The sequence below is a fragment of the Papio anubis genome, chromosome 19 (assembly GCF_008728515.1).
Source record: "Papio anubis isolate 15944 chromosome 19, Panubis1.0, whole genome shotgun sequence".
In the NCBI taxonomy this organism is placed as follows: Eukaryota; Metazoa; Chordata; class Mammalia; order Primates; family Cercopithecidae; genus Papio; species Papio anubis.
In genome coordinates this window covers 6,363,149-6,387,278 of record NC_044994.1, presented here as the reverse complement: position 1 = coordinate 6,387,278, position 24,130 = coordinate 6,363,149, and the positions used below count along the sequence as shown (strand labels likewise).

General features: G+C 39.2%; 1 protein-coding gene and 1 long non-coding RNA gene across 18 annotated transcripts in view; one reads left to right on the top strand and one right to left on the bottom strand.

Annotated features, from left to right (window-relative positions):
• The window catches only part of ARHGAP28 (Rho GTPase activating protein 28), a 240,190-nt gene extending 229,973 nt beyond the window's left edge, over window positions 1–10,217 (top strand). For all 9 annotated transcript variants that reach the window (XM_017951551.3, XM_017951550.3, XM_017951548.2 and 6 more), the window contains 2 exons: window positions 6,284–6,348; window positions 9,162–10,217. In XM_017951551.3, coding sequence (XP_017807040.2) covers window positions 6,284–6,348; window positions 9,162–9,256 — 160 coding nt within the window. In that variant the 3' untranslated portion in view covers window positions 9,257–10,217. The remainder of the gene's footprint in view (window positions 1–6,283; window positions 6,349–9,161) is intronic.
• LOC116271450 overlaps window positions 1–24,130 on the bottom strand; it is a 58,358-nt gene that overhangs the window by 27,750 nt on the left and 6,478 nt on the right. The gene's annotated exons all lie outside the window — the stretch shown is intronic.

The following is a 24,130-nucleotide window of genomic DNA, read 5'->3' as shown; positions in this document are numbered from 1 at the left end:
TCAGGACGGGCATGAATTTTGGGGGACACTCTTCAGCCCCCTACAATTATTAAATGTAATGTGAAATTCTGGATAGGATCCTTGAACTGAAAATGAATATTAGGTTAAAATGAAGGTAATCTGAATAAAGTATGGACTTTAGTTAATAATAATGTATCAATATTGGTTCATTAATTGTAACAAATATACTACATTAATATTAGATGTTTATAATGGGGGGAGCGGTGTGGGGCATATGGGATCTGCCTATACCATCTTCATAGTTTTTCTGTAAATCTAAAAGAGTTCTAAAATTAAATATTTATTTTAAAATTGTTTCCAGGATCTTACCAGTTTTTTTTAAAACTACCAGTTTTCAATGGTAAAATAATTTCAGAGTAAAATAGGTAAAATTTAGTTATGCCAGAATATCAGGATTATCTTTCCATTTTAAAAATGAAATCTATGCATGCATCAGTGGTCCTCCTTTAACTTACGTGATTTTGAATTCAAAGAACTGAGAATAAATAGAACTATCACACTCATTTGAATAGCTACTACCTTAAAAAAAAAAAAAGAAGAAAAAAACAATTGCTGGTGAGGATGAGAAGAAATCAGAAATCTTGTGCACCACTGGTGGGAAGTGGGGGTGTAAAAAATGCTACAGCCACTGTAGAAAACAGTATGGTGATTCCTCAAAACGTTACAAACAGAATTACCATATGATCCAGCAATTCCACCTGTGGGTACATGGCCAAAAAATTAAAAGCAGGACCTCATGGAGACATTTTACTCTCATGTTCACAGCATTATTCACAATAGTTAAAACATGGAAGCATCCTAAGTATTCATCAACAGATGAACGGATAAGCCAAATATGTATATACATATAAGGAAATACGATTCAGCCATAAAAAGGAAAGAAATTCTGACATATGCTGCAACATGGATGAACCTCAAGAACGTTATGCTGATGAAATAAGCCAGTCACAAGAGGATAAACACTATATGACTCCACTTAGTTATGGTCAGAATCATAGAGACAGAATAGAATGGTGGTTGCTAGGGCCTAAGAGGGAGGGGAAATGGGGAATTATTGTTTAATGGGCATACAGTTTCAGTTTTACAGATAAAACGAGTTCTGAAAACAGATGCTGGTTATGGTTGTTCAACATTATGAATGTATTTAATACCACTGAACTATACACTTAAAAATTGCTAATATAATATATTTTGTTATATGTATTTTACCATGATAGAAATATAAAAACTTTTAAAGGAATAAATATCATTAATTTTTAAGTGTGAGGATAAAAACTAATAAAAGTACATATCATTTATTAGTAAAACATCAATATCAGTAAACTGCAATAAGTTACACATGTTCTGTAATATCCAGAGAAACCACAAAGCCATACAAAGCAATATACTAAAAAATTATATAAATAAAACAAGATAGAATCCAGAAAGATAGGCTGAGCACGATGACTCATGCCTGTAATTCCAGCACTTTGGGAGGCTGAGGTGGGTGGATCACGAGGTCAGGAGTTCGAGATCAGCCTGGCCAACAGTGAAATGCCGTCTCTACTAAAAATACAAAAATGAGCCAGGCATGGTGGCAGTCACCTGTCATCTCAGCTACTTAGGTGTCTGAGGCAGGAGAATCACTTGAACCCGGGAGGCAGAGTTTGCAGTGAGCCGAAACCACACCACTGTACTCCAGCCTGGGTGACAGAGTGAGACTCCGTCTCAAAAATGAATACATAAATAAAATTTTAAAAATAAAATTATGTGGGATGCAACTAAAGCTGTGCTGAGAGAAAAATTTATAGCAGTAAATGCTTATGATAGAAATGAAAGATCTCAAATCCACTGTCCAAGTTCCTACCTCTAAAAACTACAAAAATAAGAGCAAAATATACCTAAAACAACCTGAAGGAAGAAATTAATAAAGATAAGCAGAAATAAGTGAAATTAAAAACAGGAAAATGATAAAGATCAGTGAAACAAAAAGTTGCTTTTTTAAAAAAGCAATAAAATTGATAAACTCCTAGAAAGACTAACAAAGATAAAGAGATGACACACATCAAGGATATCCAGTCAAATGGAGTATCACTGTACAGTACTTCCATTAAAGGGATAAAAAGGATTACTGTAACAACTTTACAGCTAATAAATTCAAAACTTAGAATGTACCAATTCCTCGAAAAACACTAATTACCAAAATACAACCAAAATGAAATTGACTAGCTGAATAGTGCTATAGCCATTAAAGAAATTGAATCTATAATTTTAAAGTTTTTAAAATCTCTGGAAGCCCAGATGGTTTTGCTGGAGAAAACTAGCAAATGTTTAAAGAATTAAGAGTAATCTAGAACAATCTTTTCTAGAAAATAGAAGAGGGAGGAATACTCCCTAACTCATTTTATGAAGCTTGTATTAATACCCTAATACCAAAAAATAAAAATTATATTAAAAAAAACAAAAGCCCTAGAGACCAATATCTCATAAATTTAGATTTTAAAAATTATCAGCAAAATAACAAATCTAACCTAGCATTTATTAAAAGAATTATATACCATAAACCAACGGATTTTTTTCAGGCATGCAAGGTTGATTTTACATTAAAAAATCAATCAATGTAATTAGTCATATCAACAGGAGAAAAACCATACGGTCATCTCAATTGATACAGAAAAAAAGCCTTTGACAAAATCCAGCACCGAGTCATGATAAAAACTCTCAGAAAACTAGAAAAAGAGGAGAACTTACTCAACCTGATAAAGATGATCTACAAAACCTACAGCTAACATCATACTTAACAATGAAAGATTGAATACTTTCCCTCTAAGAGCAAGAATAAGGATGCCCACTTTCATCAATCTCTTTCAACATACTTCTGGAATATTAAGTCACTGCAGTAAGGCAAAGAAAAGAAAAGGCACACAGGTTATAAAGGAAGAAATAAAATGGTCTCTATTTGCAGATGACCTGAATATCTACATTAAAAATTTCATAAAATAAAAACTTAAAAAGACCTAGAACTAATAAGTCAGTTCAGTAAGATCACAGGATACAAGATTAACACACAAAAATCAGTCACACTGGAATATTGGAATACATTTTAAATGTGGAAACCGAATTTAAAACCAAAAGTAAAAACACAATACCCTTTACAGTCACTCTAAAAATAAATACTTAAGCATGAACTTAAGTAAACCTTCACAGGATCTATACGTTGAAAATTACAAAATGCTGGTGAAAGAAATTAAAGAAGACCTAAAGAAATGGAGAGACATACCATTTTCATGGATTGGAAGATAACACGGTAAAGATATCAGTTCTCCCCAAATTGATCTATGGGTTTAATGCAATTCCTGTCAAAATTCCAGCAAGTTACTTTGTAAACATGCACAAGCTTATTCTAAAAATATATATGGAAAAGCGCAGGTGCTAGAATAAAATGATACTGAAAAAGAAGAACAAAGTAGGAGGAATCACTTTACTAGATATTAAGGCTGATTATATAAAAGGTAGAGTAATCAAGATAGTATGGTGCCGGTGGAGGGATAGACACTTAGATCAATGGAATAGAATAGAGAACCCAGAAACTGACCTACACAAATAGGCCCATCTGATTTTTAAAAGATTTTTATTGTAAACTATACATAACATAAAAGTCTGTTTTAACCATTTCAAAGGGACAGTTCAGCGGCACTAAGTACATTCACATTGTTGTGCAACCATCACCATCATTCATACCCAAAATCTTTTTTATCATCCCACACGGAGACTCTATCCCCATTCACCCTGCCTTTAGCCACTGGCAACCATTCTTCTCCTTTCTGTCTCTATGAATTTGGCTATTCCAGCAACTGATTTTGAGAAAAGTACAAAAGCAATTCGATGGAGGAAGCCTTTTCAGTAAATGGTGTTGAAGCAATGGACATCCATAGGCAAAAAATAAATAAACCTTGATCTAAACCTCACACCTATTCAAAAATTAACTCAAAACGGATCACAGACTTAAGTGTGTAGTGTAAAACTATAAAACCCTTAGAAAATAATGTAGGAGAAAATATTTGTGATCTAAAACTAAAGAGTTCTTAGAGCTTGACATCAAAAATGTGACCCATAAGAAATAAAATTGATAAATTAGACTTCATCAAAATGGAAAACTTACATTCTAAAAGACCATGTGAATAGGATGAAAAGACAAACTAAGGACTGGAATGAAGTATTTGCAAAACCACGTATCCAACAAAGGACTAGTATCTAGAATATATAAATAAAACACTCAAAATTCAACAGTTAAAAAAACAAACAATCCAGTTTGAAAGTGGGCAAAAGACATGAACAGACACTACCAAAGAGATACAGATTACATTTCACCAAAGAGATAAACAAATGGCAACTATGGAAAGATGTTCAACATCGTTGGCCATTATGGAAATGCTAATTAAAACCACAATTACATATGACTACACACCTGTGAGAATGGCTAAAATAAAAAATACTGACAACACCAAATACTGACAAAGATACAGAGAAACGGGGTCGCTCGTGCATTTCTGGCGGGAATGTCAATAGTGAGTCACTCCATGAAATAGTTTGGCAGTTTCTTAAACTAAATCTCCGGCTGCCATATGACCCAGCATTCACACTCCTGGGCATTTATCCCGAAGAAATGAATAGCATGTTCACACAAAAACCTGTACACAAATGCCGATGGCGGCTTTATTTACACAGTCAAAAACTGGCAAGGTTGGGGGGAAAAAGCCTAGGTGTCCTTCAGCAGGTGAGTGACTACAGAACTGGCTCCTCTATACCGTGGAATACTACTCAACAATAAAAATGCAGCAACTTGGGTGGATCTCTAGGGATTTATGCCAAGTTGGAAAAAAAAAAAAAAAGCTAGTACAAAAATGTGTCATACTGTACGTTTCCATTTGTTTAACCTTTGTGAAATGACCAATTTATAGAACTGTAGAATAGGGTAGTGCTGCCGGGGTAAGGGATGGGGATAGGGTAGGATGGGGAGAAGGAGTGAATGTGGCTATAAAGGGGCAGCAGGGGGTGCCTTGTGGGGCTGGAAATGTTCTGCATCTTCCCTGAATGGGTGTCAACATTCTGGTCGTGATACTGCACTAGAGTTTTATGAGATGTTGCTATCGAGAGAAATCGGTATAGGGTGCGCAGGATGCGCTTTTATTATTTCTTACAACTACGTGTGAATCTACAGCATCTCAAATGAAAGTTCGATTAAACCAAAAAAACAACAAAAAAAGAGGGCACACTTGCATCTTCCTCACAGTGGAGAGGCCAGGACAATTATTGAAGGAACCAAGCTGAAAGTCGCTCCTTGATGGGGATGGAGGTCAGCGATAGTCTTTTAGACTCTTCTAACCCAGCATTCTAGTCTGGGGTGGAAAAATTAAATTGAGTGGTAGTTTCCTGTGACTTTATTTTATTTTATTTTATTTATTTTATTTTATTTTCAAGATGGAGTTTCGCTCTGTCGCCCAGGCTGGAGTGCAATGGCGTGATCACCACCCACTGCAACCTCCTCTTACCGGGTTCAAGCAATTCTCCTGCCTCAGCCTCCCGGGTAGCCGGAACTACAGGCACATGCCACCACGCTCAGCTAATTTTTTGTATTTTTAGTAAAGACGGGGTTTTGCCATGTTAGCCAGGCTGGTCTCGAACTCCTGACCTCAGATGATCCGCCTGCCTCAACCTCCCAAAGTGCTAGAATTACAGGCATGAGCCACCGTGCCCGGCCGTGACTTGCTTTTATTAAGGGGCACAGACTTGCAATGAAGTCAGCCTTAGACACCTTGCAAAGCATGAGGCAAACTGAGAAATGCGACATGGGCTGATAATCCCATTCAATTTTTTGGCAAATGCAGAAATAAAACCTGACTTCTTTTGGATTGAGAGTAATGCGGCCAATGACAAGGCAGTATTAAACATGCAGCTGCTCCGTGGCCAGCCTTGATGTGTCAGTAACAGTAACTACCCTGAAATGGTGCTGGCAGCTGTGGCCTCAGTGGGCTCTATGTGGTGGAGCACTGCGGCTTCCCAACCTGGTGGGTGCAGTCCCGTCCTCCCGGGGCCTCAGCTTCTTGTCTGTGCCAGACAGAAAAACAATTGTTTTTATCATAACTTCAGTCATGATACAGTTTTGTGGGATATATTTCGTCAAGGTAGAATGAAGTATTTTTTGCCTGGTTGTTTAACATGCACTTTTACCTCAGATCAGGATAGAGTGCTAAAATTACATTACTTTCTCTTTTTTTTTCAGTCATGGTTCATCAGAATGTATTAAGATTCAGAACCAAAGGTTATATGAAATTGGAGGAAATATAGGTAAGCACACTGTAATAATTTCTACTGCTCAATTCTCTGATTACTCTAAAAGAAATATGTTGATATTACCATAAAGGTATATTTTCTAAATCTCTTAGATAAAAACTAAAAATCAGTAGGTTTCTGATACTTTTATCTCGTGAGAACAGTTGCACAACTTTTCTAAAATATTTTCAAAATTTAAATGAGAATATTTTAGTGTTGATATGAAGTAAGCTTGGATCTTTTCCTGTTTTGTTATTGTTGTTGTTGTTTTTGTTTTGTTTTGTTTTGTTTTTGAGATGGAACCTTGCTCTGTTGCCCAGGTTGGAATGCATTGGCGTGATCTTGGCTCACTGCAACCTCTACCTCCCAGGTTCAAGTGATTCTCCTGCCTCAGCCTCCCTAGTAGCTGGGATTGCAGGTGCCCACCACCATGCCCAGACAATTATTTTATTTTTAGTAGAGATGGGGTTTCACCATGTTGGCCAGGCTGCTCTCGAACTCCTGACCTCAAGTGATCCGCCCACCTCGGCCTCCCAAAGTGCTGAGATTACAGGCGTGAGCCCCTGTGCCTCGCTGGCCTGGGTCTCTTCAATAGTGATCCGCCCACCTCGGCCTCCCAAAGTGCTGAGGTTACAGGTGTGAGCCACCGCGCCTCGGTGGCCTGGGTCTTTTCAATGTGACTTGAAGTTGGAAAGTCTCTCTGGAGACTCGATGCAAAACAAAGTGGAGAAGACTGTAAGAACTTTCGGAGGCATGACACCATTTTGATTAACTTCCCTGTTTTCACTCTCCTCCCAAATTCATTCTTTCTATTTCCCTGGGGGAGCAGGGGAGGAATCAACAAAACTTCCCCGCTTGGTCTGTGAATATCTTCACAGTCCCATGGGCGCTCTGTGCTCCCACTGAGGGCAGCACCTCCTCTCGCCAGCACCCTCCGCTCTCCGACACCATCAACCTTTCCCTCCCAGCTGCAGCATCTCCATCTGCATTTAAAAAACTGGCAATTTCCCTCCCCTTTACAAAATTCTTTCTTGACCCCCTTTAAGTCTACTCCCGTTTCTCTGTTCCACCTTACAGCAAAAGCTTCTGGAATCAGTGTCTACACTCCAATTTCTTCCTCCTTGTTCTCTCTTGAAGCCACTCCAGGCACGCTCTGTCCCTCAGCACTTACACCAGAATCGCCCTCTTGTCATGGTCACCACACAACTCGTCTGTTTTTAGAACTGCCTGAGTTGATCTTTCCCTCCTTTGAAGAACACTTTCTTCACCTGACTTCAAGGACGCCCTAAGCTTCTGACTGTCTTCCCACTTTTCCTGGCTGTGCTGCTGGAGCCCCTGTGCCCCTTATTTCTTGTCCTCTCAGCCTCTCAAGGTTGGAGAACGGTAGGGTTCAGTCCTCGGAACTCTCCTCTCTTTGCACTTACCTTCCTTGGCGAGCTTAATCCATCTCACTGCTTTAAATCCACCCGTATGTGGATGCCCCTGAAATTTCTATCCCACGGGTCCCTTCAAACACTAAACCTGTAAATACAATCACCTGGCAGGCTTGGATTTGGGGCCTCTGCATGTGCTCTGACTTTTCCCCAGGATGCCCTCCCTCCAGACAGCCTCACTTCTCAGTCCCTGGCCTCTGCCAGGTCTTTGCCGATAAATCAGCTTCTCAGCAAGACCCCCCTTTCCTCACACCCTCCCGAACATGCCTTCCATGCTTGGCCTTTCTCTCATGTTCTTATCACCAGCGGACTTACTTGATATTATATGTGTTTGTTAGTTGCCTTATGCTGCTCTTAGAATGTTTTTGACTGATACATGGCTGTAAACCCAGCCCCTGGAATAATGCCTGGCACATGATTAATATTTGGTAAGTGAATGAATCAAACAACTGAGCATGCAGGCAGCTCTTGGTAGTTTTGTTTGAGACTTCAGCATACGTTTCAAGCACACTGCACGTAAAGACTTTCGAATACGTTTGCCCCAGGGAATGATGATCTTTTAGTTGTTACCATTTTGGGATTTCCTACCTATGGGCTTCACTACGGATGTAGTGAAGAAACAAAATGACCATTCCTAAAACGAACTTGACTTGAATCTTCTCTAGCTCTGGTCAAGTACCTATCTATAAAACCACTGGAGGACATGTATTAGCATATGAATGATGAGTTTATACCTGAAAAAAGTTCTTGCCATAGTTTTCTTTTTTCTTTTTTTGGAGACAGGATCTCACTCTGTCACCCAGACTGGAGTGCAGTAGTACGATCTTGGCTCACTGCAACCTCGGCCTCCCGGGTTCAAGTGATTCTCCTGCCTCAGCCTCCCCAGTAGCTGGGATTATAGGCACCTGCCACCACACCTGGCTAATTTTTGTATTTTTAATAGACATGGGGTTTCACCATGTTGTCCAGGCTGGTCTCAAATTCCTGACCTCAAGTGATCTGCCCGCCTCAGCCTCCCAAAGTGCTGGAATTACAGGTGTGAGGCACCGCACCCAGCCCTTGCCATAATTTTCTAATTGATGCCATGAAGCAAGGGAACAATTTGCCTGTGATGGTATGTCTGCTTTCTTCCACAATTTCACATGAGATTTATTTGATATACCCATACTTCACAGTCTTAAAGAAAGAAAAAAAAAAAAAAAAAAAAAAGGAAGGGAGAGAGGGAGAAGAGGGAAGAAGAGTTTGTTAAGAAACCTTAACATATGTCTACTTACTTTGGCCAAGAGAACTATATTAACCTTATTTGAACCTCACAAACACACACATACACATGTGTGCACACGCACGCACACACACACACAAATGTACACTTATTCTCTGATCTTTTTCTTTTAGGAGAGCATTGCTTGGATCCAGATGCTTATATATTGGATGTGTATCGTATAAATCCTCAAGCAGAATGGGTGATTAAACCCCAACCAAGTTCTTAAAATATCCTCAAGATAGCTGCTATCATGTATTATATGCCAAAAAGATCCTACATTTTGGTAGGGAAAAAACAACACTGTGTTTGACATATTTGTTCCTACAGCCTTCTCAGTATTTCTGGCCCTCCGCAGTGGACATTGTCAGCATGAACTATGGAAGGGGCACTGGTTCACCAATTCAGTTGAAGCTTTCTCATGATATTTTTTTTTTATAAAAGTAAAGGAAAGATGATGTGGTCCTTCCAGAAGAAAGACCAATCTAGAATATGGAACTCTAATCACTTCTAGTATTTCAGCTTCCTAGCAGAAATGAACTTGGCCCTAGACCGAGGGATAAGCAATGTTCTTTATGTAGCCAATGCTACCCAACGAAAGAGGTGAAAGAGACCATTTTTATACTTAATGTACATGTTTGACTTTTTGAGCAAGAATGCCAGAAATAGCCTTCATTTCTACCCTGCAAAATAATCCAGATGTGCTTTTTAAAGAGAATCGGTTTCTAAAGTGAAACATATAATATTTATGCTCTGACTGACTCCTGAATTGGAGGAGGAAGAACTTCTGTTTAAAGAAAACTGTACTGTTATGTACATCAGGCTGTGTATTGTGACTGTCAGCATTCTGGTGCAAATGAACTGTTCTCTATCATCGACTGTGGAAAATTGATACTTTTAAAGCATATTCTTCTATGAGCACAGGTCCTCCTAGTGAAGCTTAGTTTGACAAAGGGTGTCATATGTATTAACATTCACAGAGCCTCTATTTTCTCATTATGGTTATGGTGCTCAGTATCTTTCCAAGTGCCAGGCACAGGCTTCCTTTTCTGATCAAACGTACCATTTTTTTATATTTCACAACTATAGACAGTCACTTCTGCAGTCCCAGTTTAAAAATGCAGAACTGCTTTATCCAAGAATGCTGAAAAATACTGTTCTATCCGGGTTTTATAAACTATAAAAGCAGATTTTGCTTTTGTTTGTTAATCATAAGCATGGCCGAGCATCGTGGATTAGCCTGAGGCTTAAAATCAGATACCTGTCTGGTAAGATGACCACTATCTCACTATCAAGAGCCTGCAGAGCCATATTCCAGACCTGTGACCGCCCAAAACACATAGTCCCCACATTTCTAATTTGGAGCAAATCTAAAAGGTTCTGAGGGATTGGACAGCTCTGCCTTTCCTCTTGAGACTGTGGATATAGTCCTTCTCGGATTAGCTGGAAATGCGGACAGAGTTCTCATTTATCCCAGACAAGATTTTGATGAATTTATATTGGTTGTAATGAGGCCCAAATGACTCTCTCTTAACAATTTAAGCAGTAGACAGAGTTGCTCACAAATACCAAAAACATCTTTTTGTCTACTTCGCAGGTCTCCAAACGTGGTAATATTTAAGCCCATTTGTAGAAGAAATCTTTTATATGCTATATTACACTTTGATATCTATATGAAACTATATGATAGATATCTATATGATATCTATATGAAATATATTGCTTATATTAAAACATGTAGATAACTTGCTGGAATTTAGGATTTTGTTATATTTTTATAGAAAACACAAGATCCATTCATTTGATTTGTTCATTTGAGAATTTTTTTTTTTTTTTTTTTTTTTGCCTGAAAACCCATTAAAAGGAAACGTGCCTTCTGCATAAGTTTTATATTTATTCCTACATTTTATTCATTTTTAACGTATGGGCAATTGGTGGCACGTGGCTACATCATGAATTTCTAGAGTCTGAAAAAAATGCTGTCATCATTTTTGCAATTCAAACAGGGGTAAACATTTTACTTTATGTAATTGCCACGTCCCAAGATGTAAAATGGCAGTAATTTATGACCACATATGGAAGAAATTCTTCAAACAGCTACCTTATGTTTCTGCATGTATATGAAAACTGAGTGATATTTCTCAGTGTATTTCCTTTCATTCAAATAGTTCAATTCTGTTGTGTTTATATAGATAATTCACAAATCTGTTCATTAAATTTTTTATTTGAGAATTTTTATTTCTTTTGACCAAAAACACATTAGAACCTGTGAGTAAATTCTGAAGGTTTTAAGATTTACTTCAGTTTGTCATCAGTTTCAAATAAATCCCTAATAGGTAACAGGTAAAATACAGTTTCTTGTCCACTTTCATGTGGTTTTACATGGCAGAGACTTAGCTGAGTCAATAAGTATAATCACTCTAGTTTATTCAAGGATGTTTGACAACTTTCAACTTCCATATATATATACACACACACACACACACATATATATATATACACACACACACACACACACACACACACACACACACACACATATATATACACACACACACACACACATATATATACACACACACACATATATATACACACACACACACACACATATATATACACACACACACACATATATATATATATATGGAAGGCCATGTCAATACTAGTATCATTGGATATAACTTTTATTCTTAATCAGAGGGCGAATTGATTAGAGAAGAATTTTTAGTAGATACACAGACTAATATTTGTGTGATTAAAGAGGTTCTTTTGACCAATTTTATTCTTCAGAATAAACAAACCCCTACAGTTAAAATGCAAAGATGCCTCTCATCTAAGTATTGAAAGAATTTTTGCCTTATCAAGAGTTGTTTTTAAAAAGTTTAATGAATTCATTGCAATTCTTTGCAAACAAAAGAAGGGCAGATAATGGGCTTCTACATGCTATCCTTAAGAGCTTCTCCCCTCTCACCCATTCCTAGTGCTCTTGGTATACACTTGGGAAAATTATGTCCTCCAGGAGACAGTGCTAGAGGGAACTGACATTTTAGGAATGCTAATTCAGAAAAAAATCCTAGAGTTGATTCATTTTTTCCCTCCATTCTGCAAAAGAAGATCCCTTTGTTACGCAGCTCACTTGGGAATATGATTCTTGGAGTCAGTGATCTCTAAACAAACTGGATTATCAACTATTTACAACGTCTATACAGTATAAACTACCTCACTCGCCTTTCTTGGGAAAAAAAATGAATGGACTTTAACAATTGTTGTTACAAACTGTGCCTGAATCTTATTATTTAAATCCCTTCAATTAGCTTTCAGTGTATGTTTAATAATATACATTTAATGACGAAAAACTTTTTCAGCAAAGCTTTAAAAGCAGAAATACTGTGTCACTGTGATCTGTGTGGTATACTCTGAGAATTCTGTGCCCTGCTCATTGTCTTGAGTTTCTAACCACGTGCAGACGCGAGTGTTCAGGAGTAGGAATTAATGTCCATCTTTTCTTTCAGGCATTTTCATCTGGTGTCCACCTATTTCACTTGACTGAAAGCTCACATGAGTTAAAATGTCCCTTCTTCCTAGCGGGCGTATTTCAACTGTTCTTCATAAACGTTTATTTGCCTTAAAAGACTTTGTGTTAAGGGATTAAATAGTTTCTCTGACAGGCAGTTTTTAACTATTTTCTACAAATAAAAATAATACGACATGGGATTAGAGTGTGTGTTTTCAAGCATTTTTAACAGTTTTACACACTTACATACACCTTAATTAAAAATTTGTTTCTGTCAGACATTTACCAACTATTTTCTAAAACTAATTTGATTGACAAATCATGACACTAGAAAACACCAATGTTTTAAGTCTTTGCCCATCTCAAAAGCTAATAATGATTCTTCTGTTCCATCAGCTTTCATTGTTAAGTAGAATATGTATGTTGCATTTTATCCTTAAGAAATAAAGAGAAAAACACTAAAAACATTGTATGAGAATTCTTCTACTTGGCTATTCGAAGGGCACAGTGATGCTAGGGATGATTTTTGCCTTAAGGAAATATTTGGCAATACCTGGAAACAGATGTTTCCAAATGTTCTTGTTTTTGAAGAGTAACTTACCAGGTTCTCACCACCAGGGGGTGAGAGGGCGCTGCCAGCCTCTGGTGAGTGAGAAGCCAAGGATGCTGCCGATCCCACTCCAGTGCACAGGACAGCCCTGCAACATAGAATTATCCAGCCTGGCCCTGGCACAGTGGCTCACACCTGTAATCCAGCACTTTGGGAGGTGAGGCGGGTGGATCACCTGAGGTCGGGAGTTCGAGACCAGCCTGGCCAACATGGTGAAACCCCATCTTTAGTAAAAATACAAAAATTAGCCAGGCGCAGTGGTGTGTGCCTATAATCCTAGCTACTCGGGAGGATGAGGCAGGAGAATCACTTGAACCCAGGAGGCGGAGGTGGCAGTGAGCCAAGATGGTACCACTGCACTCTAGCCTGGAAGAAACAGCAAGACTCCGTCCAAAAAAAAAAAGAATTATTCAGTAGTGCCAAGATTGAATAAATGTGCCCTGAGATAACAAATAAGGTAAGAGTGTCTGTTTTTGCTATTTTTGTTTAACACTGTACAGGAGATCCTATCTAGGGCTATAAGTCAAGAAAAGGCAAAAAGTGTTGAAGAAGTATAAAAATGTTTAATTTGCAGATATGACTATATGATTATGTAAAGGAAATCATAAGGAATTAATAGTTAAAATTACTAGAAGTAATAAGTACATTTAGCAACATCACAGGATACAAGGTCATTCACAAAAATCAATTGTGTTCCATGTATTAGCTATAAAGACAGCTGGGAAAGAAAATTATAAAAGCAATACCACTTACAATAGCATCAACAAATATAAAATATAGAAAAATAAATTTAGTGCAAGATAAGCAGGGCCTAATTACTGAAAACTATAAACATTGCCAAGGGAAATTAAATATGAACTCAATGAATGGAAGGATAGTCCACGTTCCTGAATTGCAAGACTCAATGTTGTTAAGGCATGCATTCTCCCCCAAAAGGATCTGCAGACACAACGAAATCCAAATCAAAATTCCAGGAGTCTTTTTTGTTGTAGAAATTGAGAAGCTGATTTTAAAATGTATATGGAGACTGTCTGGGGGCGTGGTTCCAAGACAGCTGAATAGAACAGCTCCAGCCTTCAGCTCCCAGCGTGAGCGACACAGAAGACAGGTGATTTCTGCATTTCCAACTGAGGTACCAGGTTCATCTCATGGGGGCGTGTCAGACAGTGGGTGCAGCCCACCGAGCAAGAGCCGAAGCAGGGCAAGGCATCGCCTCACCCGGGAAGCACAAGGGGGAAGGAAATTCCCTTTCCTAGTCAAGGGAAACTGACACACAACACCTGGAAAATTGGGTCACTCCCACCCTAATACTGCGCTTTTCCAAGGGTCTTAGCAAATGGCACACGAGGAGATTATATCCTGTGCCCAGCTCGGAGGGTCCCACGCCCACACAGCTTCCCTCATTGCTAGCACGGCAGTCTGAGATCTAACTGCAAGGCAGCAGCGAGGCTTCGGGAGGAGCACCTGCCATTGCTGAGGCTTGGGTAGGTAAACAAAGCTGCGGGAAGCTCAAGGAGGCTTGTCTGCCTCTGTAGACTCTACCTCTGGGGACAGGGCATAGCCAAACAAAAGGCAGCAGAAACCTCTATAGATTTAAATGTCCCTCTCTGACAACTTTGAAGAGAATAGTGGTTCTCCCGGCACAGAGTCTGAGATCTGAGAACAGACAGATTGCCTGCTCAAGTGGGTCCCTGACCCCTGAGTAGCCTAACTGGGAGACACTCCCCACTAGGGTCAGACTGACACCTCACACCTCACACGGCCAGGTACCCCTCTGAGATGAAGCTTCCAGAGGAACGATCAGGCAGCAACATTTGCTGTTCAGCAATGTTCACTCTTCTGCAGCCTCCGCTGCTGATACCCAGGCAAACAGGGTCTGGAGTGGACCTCTAGCAAACTCCAACAGACCTGCAGCTGAAGGTCCTGACTGTTAGAAGGAAAACTAACAAACAAAAAGGACATCGACACCAAAACTCCACTTGTACGACACCATCATCAAAGACCAAAGGTAGATAAAACCACAAAGATGAGGAAAAAACAAAGCCGAAAAACTCAAAATTCTAAAAATCAGAGTGGCTCTCCCCCTCCAAAGGAACACAGCTCCTCACCAGCAATGGAAGCAAACTGGATGGAGAATTACTTTGACTAGTTGAGAGCAGGAGGCTTCAGATGATCAAACTTCTCCGAGCTAAAGGAGGAAGTTCGAGCCCATCACCAACAACCTAAAAACCTTGAAAAAAGATTTGACGAATGGCTAACTAGAATAACAAATGTAGAGAAGTCCTTAAATGACCTGATAGAGCTGAAAAGTATGGCACGAGAATTATGTGACAAATGCACAAGCTTCAGTAACCGATTCGATCAACTGGAAGAAAGGGTATCAGTGATTGAAAATCAAAGGAATGAAATGAAGCGAGAAGAGAAGTTTCGAGAAAAAAGAGTAAAAAGAAACAAAGCCTCTAAAAAATACGGGATTATGTGGACACACCAAATCTATGTCTGATGGGTGTACTTGAAAGTGACGGGGTAAACGGAACCAAGTTGGAAAACACTCTGCAGGATATTATCCAGGAGAACTTCCCCAACCTAGCAAGGCAGGCCAACATTCAAATTCAGGAAATACAGAGAATGCTACAAAGATACTGCTCAAGAAGAGCAACTCCAAGACACGTAATTGTCAAATTCACCAAAGTTGAAATGAAGGAAAAAATGTTAAGGGCAGCCAGAGAGAAAGGTCGGGTTACCCACAAAGGGAAGCCCATCAGACTAATAGCAGATCTCTTGGCAGAAACTCTACAAGCCAGAAGAGAGTGGGGGCCAATATTCAGCATTCTTACAGAAAAGAATTTTCAACCCAAAATTTCATATCCAGCCAAACTAAGTTTCATACATGAAGGAGAAATAAAATCCTTTATAGACAAGCAAATGCTGAGAGATTTTGTCACCATTAGGCCTGCCCTACAAGAGATCCTGAAGGAAGCACTAAACATGGAAAGAAACAACCGGTACCAGCCACTGCAAAAACATGCCAAAATGTAAAAACCATCGATGCTAGGAAGAAACTGCATCAACTAATGAACAAAATAACCAGCTAAAACATAATGACAGGATCAAGTTCACACATAACAATATTAAGCTTAAATATAAGTGGGCTAAATGCTCCAATTAAAAGACACAGACTGGCAAATTGGATAAAGAGTCAAGACCCATCAGTTTGCTGTATTCAGGAGACCCATCTCAAGTGCAGAGACACACATAGGCTCAAACCAAAGGGATGGAGGAAGATCTACCAAGCAAATGGAAAACAAAAAAAGGCAGGGGTTGCAATCCTAGTCTCTGATAAAAACAGACTTTAAACCAATAAAGATCAAAAGAGACAAGGCAATTACATAATGGGAAAGGGATCAATTCAACAAGAAGAGCTAACTCTCTTAAATATATATGCGCCCAATACAGGAGCACCCAGATTCATAAAGCAAGTCCTTAGAGACTTACAAAGATACTTGGACTCCCACACAATAATAGTGGGAGACTTTAACACCCCACTGTCAACATTAGACAGATCAACGAGACAGAAAGTTAACAAGGATATCCAGGAATTGAACTCAGCTCTACACCAAGTGGACCTAATAGACAACTACAGAACTCTCCACCCCAAATCAACAGAATATATGTTCTTCTTAAAACCACATCACACTGATTCAAAAATTGATCACATAGTTGGAAATAAAGCACTCCTCAGCAAGTGTAAAAGAATAGAAATTATAACAAACTGTCTCTTAGATCACGGTGCAATCAAACTAGAACTCAGGATTAAGAAACTCAATCAAAACTGCTCAACTACATGGAAACTGAACAACCTGCTCCTGAATGACTACTGGGTAAATAACGAAATGACGGCAGAAATAAAGATGTTCTTTGAAACCAATGAGAACAGATACAACATACCAGAAACTCTGGGACACATTTAAAGCAGTGTGTAGAGGGAAACTTATAGCACTAAATGCCCACAAGAGAAAGCTGGAAAGATCTTAAATTGACAACCTAACATCACAATTAAAAGAACTAGAGAAGCAAGAGCAAACACATTCAAAAGCTAGCAGAAGGCAAGAAATAACTAAGATCGGAGCAGACCTGAAGGAGATAGAGACACAAAAAACCCTTCAAAAAATCAATGAATCCAGGAGCTGTTGTTTTGAAAAGATCAACAAAATTGATAGACCGCTAGCAAGACTAATAAAGAACAAGAGAGAGAAGAATCAAATAGATGCAATAAAAAATGTTAAAGGGGATATCACCATTGACCCCACAGAAATACAAACTACCATCAGAGAATACTATAATCATCTCCATGCAAATAAACTAGAAAACCTAAAAGAAATGGATAAATTCCTGGACACATACACCCTCCCAAGACTAAACCAGGAAGAAGTTGATTCCCTGAATAGACTAATAACAAGCTCTGAAATTGAAGCAATAATTAATAGCCTACCAACCAAAAAAAGTCCAGGACCAGACAGATTCACAGCCGAATTCTACCAGAGGTACAAGGAGGAGCTGATACCATTCCTTTTGAAACTATTCCAATCAATAGAAAAAGAGGGAATCCTCCCTAACTCATTTTATGAGGCCAACATCATCCTGATCCCAAAACCTGGCAAAGGCACAACAAGAAAAGAGAATTTTAGACCAATATCCCTGATGAACATCGATGCAACAATCCTCAACAAAATACTGGCAAACCGTATCCAGCAGTACATCAAAAAGCTTATCTACCATGATCAAGTGGGCTTCATCCCTGGGATGCAAGGCTGGTTCAACATATGCAAATCAATAAACATAGTCCATCATAGAAACAGAACCAAAGACAAAAACCACATGATTATCTCAATAGATGCAGAAAAGGCCTTTGACAAAATTCAACAGCCCTTCATGCTAAAAACTCTCAATAAATTCGGTATTGATGGAATGTATCTCAAAATAATAAGAGCTATTTATGACAAACCCACAGCCAATATCATACTGAATGGGCAAAAACTGGAAGTGTTCCCTTCGAAAACTGGAACAAGACAGGGATGCCCTCTCTCACCACTCCTATTCAACATAGTGTTGGAAGTTCTGGCCAGGACAATCAGGCAGGAGAAAGAAATAAAGGGTATTCAATTAGGAAAAGAAGAAGTCAAATTGTCCCTGTTTGCAGATGACATGATTGTATATTTAGAAAACCCCATCGTCTCAGCCCAAAATCTCCTTAAGCTGATAAGCAACCTCAGTAAAGTCTCAGGATACAAAATCAATGTGCAAAAATCACAAGCATTCCTATACACCAGTAACAGACAAACAGAGAGCCAAATCATGAGTGAACTCCCATTCACAATTGCTTCAAATAGAATAAAATATCTGGGAATCCAACTTACAAGGGATGTGAAGGACCTCTTCAAGGAGAACTACAAACCACTGCTCAACAAAATAAAAGAGGACACAAACAAATGGAAGAACATTCCATGCTCATGGATAGGAAGAATCAATATTGTGAAAATGGCCATACTGCCCACGGTAATTTATAGATTCAATGCCATCCCTGTTAAGCTACCAATGACTTTCTTCACAGAATTGGAAAAAACTACTTTAGAGTTCATATGGAACCAAAGAAGAACCTGCATTGCCAAGACAATCCTAAGCCAAAAGACCAAAGCTGGAGGCATCATGCTACCTGACTTCAAACTATACTACAAGGCTACAGTAACCAAAACAGCATGGTACTGGTACCAAAACAGAGACATAGACCAGTGGAACAGTACAGAGCCCTCAGAAATAATGCCACACATCTGATCTTTGAAAACCCTGAAAAAAAAAAAAAAAGAAATGGGGAAAGGATTCCCTATTTAATAAATGGTGCTGGGAAAACTGGCTAACCATATGTAGAAAGCTGAAACTGGATCCCTTCCTTACATTTTATACAAAAATTAATTCAATATGGATTAGAGACTTAAATGTTAGACCTAAAACCATAAAAACCCTAGAAGAAAACCTAGCCAATACCATTCAGGACATAGGCATGGGCAAGGACTTCATATCTAAAACACCAAAAGCAATGGAAACAAAAGCCAAAATTGACAAATGGGATGTAATTAAACTAAAGAGCTTCTGCACAGCAAAAGAAACTACCATCAGAGTGAACAGGCAACCTACAGAATGAGAGAAAATTTTTGCAATCTACTCATCTGACAAAGGGCTAATATCCAGAACCTACAAAGAACTCAAACAAAGTTACAAGAAAAAAACAACCGCATCAAAAAGTGGGCAAAGGATATGAACAGACACTTCTCAAAAGAAGATATTTATGCAGCCAACAGACACATGAAAAAATGCTCATCATCACTAGCCATCAGCGAAATGCAAATCGAAATTACAATGAGATACCATCTCACACCAGTTAGAATGGCGATCATTAAAAAGTCAGGAAACAACAGGTTTGGAAAGGATGTGGAGAAATAGGAATGCTTTTATGCTGTTGGTGGGACTACGAACTAGTTCAACCATTGTGAAAGACAGTGTGGCGATTCCTCATGGATCTAGAACTAGAAATACCATTTGACTCAGCCATCCCATTACTTGGTATACACCCAAAGGATTATAAATCACACTGCTATAAAGACACATGCACACATATGTTTATGTGGCACTATTCACAATAGCAAAGACTTGGAACCAACCCAAATGTCCATCAATGACAGATTGGATTAAGAAAATGTGGCACATGTACACCATGGAACACTAGGCAGTCATAAAAAAGGATGAGTTCATGTCCTTTATAGGGACATGGGTGCAGCTGGAAACCATCATTCTCAGCAAACTATCACAAGAACAGAAAACCAAACACCGCAAGTTCTCACTCATAAGTGGGAATTGAACAATGAGAACACTTGGACACAGGAAGGGGAACATGACACACCAGGGCCTGTTGTGGGGTGGGGGGAAGGGGGAGGGATAGCATTAGGAGATATACCTAATGTAAATGACGAGTTAATGGGTGCAGTACACCAACATGGCACATGTATACATATGTAACAAACCTGAACATTGTGCACATGTACCCTAGAACATAAAGTATAATCAAAAAAATTTAAAAATATATAAAATGTATATGGAAATTCAAAGGACTTAGAATAATCAAAGAGTTTTGAGAAAGGACAATACATTTGAAGGACATATTACTTGTTTCCAGACTTATTACAAAGCTACAGTAATCAGTACAGTGTGGTATCAGTGTAAGGATAAGCAGAAGGATCGCTGGAACAGACTACAGTTAAGAAACAGACACATACATGCATAGTCGATTTTTCACAAACTGCCAAGGCAGTTCAGTGGGGAATGGAAATTCTCTTTAAAATACAGTGCTGTGATTCCTGGGTGTGATAGTTAACTTTAGGTGTCAAGTTGACTGGATTGAGGAATCCCTAGATTCCTGGTGATGCATTGTCTCTGGGTGTTTCTGCTAGGCTGTTTCTAGAGTAGACTGGCCTGTGAGTCAGTGGACTGAGAGAAGCCCCACCCTCAATATGAGTGGGCACAATTCAAGGCACTGGAGGTTTGGCTGGGACAAACAGGTAGAAGAAAGGGGAATTCTCTGCTCTCTCCTCTCTGTTCTCTCTCTCTCCCTTCCAGAGACGGATGCCTTTTTTCCTTCTGCCCCATCAGACTCCAGGTTCTTCAGGTGTGGACTCAGGGACTTGCAGCACAAGACTCCTGAGGGGCTCTCAGACTTTAGGTCTCAGACTGGGGACTGCTTCCAGAATGAGCTACGCTATGGGTTTATCTGGTCTTCAACTTGCAGACCCCCCTATGGTGGGAATTTTCCACCTCTCATTGATTTTAGGAGGCAATTCCTCCTAATAAATCCCTTCCCATATATCCGATTGGTTCTCTATGGAGAACTCTGACTAATACACTGGGACATCCCTTTCGGGGGGGGTGGGAAACATGAACCTTGACTTCTATTTCACAAAAGTACAAAATATGCAAGTTAGATCACAAGCTTTAATGTGAAAGCTAAAAGTACAGTCTTCCAGAAGAAGACTTTGGGGAGGTTATGACTTTGAAGTAAGTAACTTTCCTTAGACAACGTTGCAAGACATCTTCTCAATTCCAAAGTTCTCTTCAAAATATTATTTCTTTGATGACAACACATACGAACAGATGGAAGAGAATCAGGAGTTGGGGCAACGCGGGGCTGCCCTTGGATGTTTCATTTATCTCTGCCACCATAAATCATACTTTCTCTCAATCCCTGCAGACGGGGGGTAAGAAGTGAGGAGAATTGGTGGGGGTATGCTTTTGAAAGATTTTACCATATGTGTACTCTTACAATGTGTTTAGGAACTTGTACCTAATGATAATTCATTCTGGAGCTTTGCTCTGCAATCTCGTAGCATTTTTATAACTGTGCAGGTGCAAGCCTGTGCTAGAGTGTCGATTCCACCACCCCAGGGCACCAATCCAATCACATAACAATCTGCATGTATAAGTACCAAAATCAGTACTACCATGCCCATCAGTAATAGTCCGACAATTCACCAATCTAAAAACCTACTGCCCAACAGGGTTGTGTAAGCTAGTTTCCACTTCCATAAGTCTTTCAATGCTGCACCTTTTTGTTTTCTAACAGTAACAGTTTGGTTTCAACAACAGCTATTTCGCAAATGGTTAACAATGTAATCCAGTTCTCACAAGTAATCCACAGTTATTCTGTTGTCAATTACATTATCAGTGACCGTATTTCTAACCCTACAACTCTTGACTCAGTAATGAAATCGTTCAAGAAGTATGATTTAGTGATGCACATGATAAGCACAAAATATACTGCACAAAAACAGTTAGCATCCCTCTACATTAATTTGGCAAGTTAACATCACCCCATGCCATTTTGCCAACAGTTGTAAGCAAAAGGATTCATAAATGATAAAGAATCCTGGGATGCTATTCTTAGCCACCTCTATTTGAAGAAGAATATGAATTTACAAGCCTGGAGAGTTTCCTTGGTCACAACACCAAATAGCAGTCACTTGTTCATCTTTTGAACACAGTGTAATGTCATGCAGAGATTTCAAAGTGCACATCCAGGAGTAAGGCAGGGCCGGGCACAGTTGTCCTCGGCAGTTTACAGAGGGATGAGTCTGGGGAGTTAATCTCCATGGTCTTTCTGTGCCCACTAGAGCTAGAACCAGAATTTCACGTCAATACATTGCGCTACCCATCCAGTTGAGGAAAAGTCTTTTCTGTTTCAGGACAGAAAGGTTACGAAGACCATAGTTTGAAAAGATACATCCTAAGATCTGCCATTCTTTTCCTAAAAGCAATGCTCTCAAGCAAACATTTCATGTCACCAGGTTCCCAGGGGAAAGGAGGTAGACAGCCTACAGTCAGATTTTCACAGAGATAGAGAAAAGATTATGTTAACCCTTTATTCAGTCCTTCCACCATGTGATGTAGGTTCAATCCACTTAACATACAAATATGCAAAGTGATATACATATGAGAACCAGCATTTGACTTTTTCTGTGGGACAGTAATCTCCCTTTCACTTCTTGCCCAATCCAATTACTTAATGTCCAAGTTATTTCAACAGGACTCCAATATTTTTATCCTGGGGATTACGGGTATATTTACATCAAATAACTGCATGACAATGTTTAACCTATCAAATTATAGTACAGCATAATTTTTTTGGTTTTCAAGTAATGTTTCATTTTTATTTAAAAAAAAAATAAATCGTGGCCGGGCGCGGTGGCTCAAGCCTGTAATCCCAACACTTTGGGAGGCCGAGACGGGCGGATCACGAGGTCAGGAGATCGAAATCATCCTGGCTAATAACGGTGAAACCCCGTCTCTACTAAAAAATACGAAAAACTAGCCGGGCGAGGTGGTGGGTGCCTGTGGTCCCAGCTACTCGGGAGGCTGAGGCAGGAGAATGGCGTGAACCCGGGAGGCGGAGCTTGCAGTGAGCCGAGATCCGGCCACTGCACTCCAGGCTGGGCGACAGAGCGAGACTTTGTCTCAAAAAAAAATAAAAAATTTAAAAAAAAATCATGTATATTTAAGGTATTCAACATGATATTATAAGATGTATCTAGTGAAATGGTTACTGTAGTGGAACAAATTAACATATCCATCATCTCACATAGTTATGCTTGTGGCAAGAGCAGCTATAATCTACTGATTTGGCAAAAATTGTTAACACAACACACTATAGAAACTACAGTCCTGATGTTGTTCATTAGGTCTTTTGACTTGTTCCTCCTACATACTTGCTACTTTGTATCCTTTGACCTAAAAGGGAACACTTGCTAACCTGGAGACAGCACAATTATTGTTCAGTTTAGCAAGTATCCCCTTAAAAACATTCCAATTTAGCATGTTTCAAACTGTATTTTTAAATCTTTTTGCCCAAATCCATTCCACCCACATTTAAAAAAAAAAAAAAAAAAAAAAAAAAAAAAAAAAAAATCCCAGTTAACAGTGGCTTTTTCAGTTTCTCAAGTCAGAAATCTTGGAGTCCCTTGACAACTTTCTTCTTGTCACATCCAACACCAGCCCCTTAGCAAGTGTGGGATGACCCAGTTCAAGGCACTGTCATGAACACAGCATGCCCAGGTTCTTCTGGCTTGCACTTTTAAACCTTTAGACATCACTTTTTGCCTCTTAACAGCTTGCCTTATTATATTCTGCTTTCCTGGTATTCGTTGCTAGATGGCAGTAGAGGATTTTGATTGGACTCCAAATTGGTTGGTTAAAGCAGCCTGTGCTGCTCAGAGGGAAGTTGTGGTTGTGTGTGGTTGTGGTTGTGGTGTGTTGCGGTGTGTAGTTGTGGTGGTGTGTGGTTGTGGTGTGTGGTGGTGTGTAGTGGTGTGTGGTGTACGGTGTGTGGTGGTGTGTGGTTGGTGTGGTGGTGGTGGTGTGTGGTTGTGGTGGTGTGT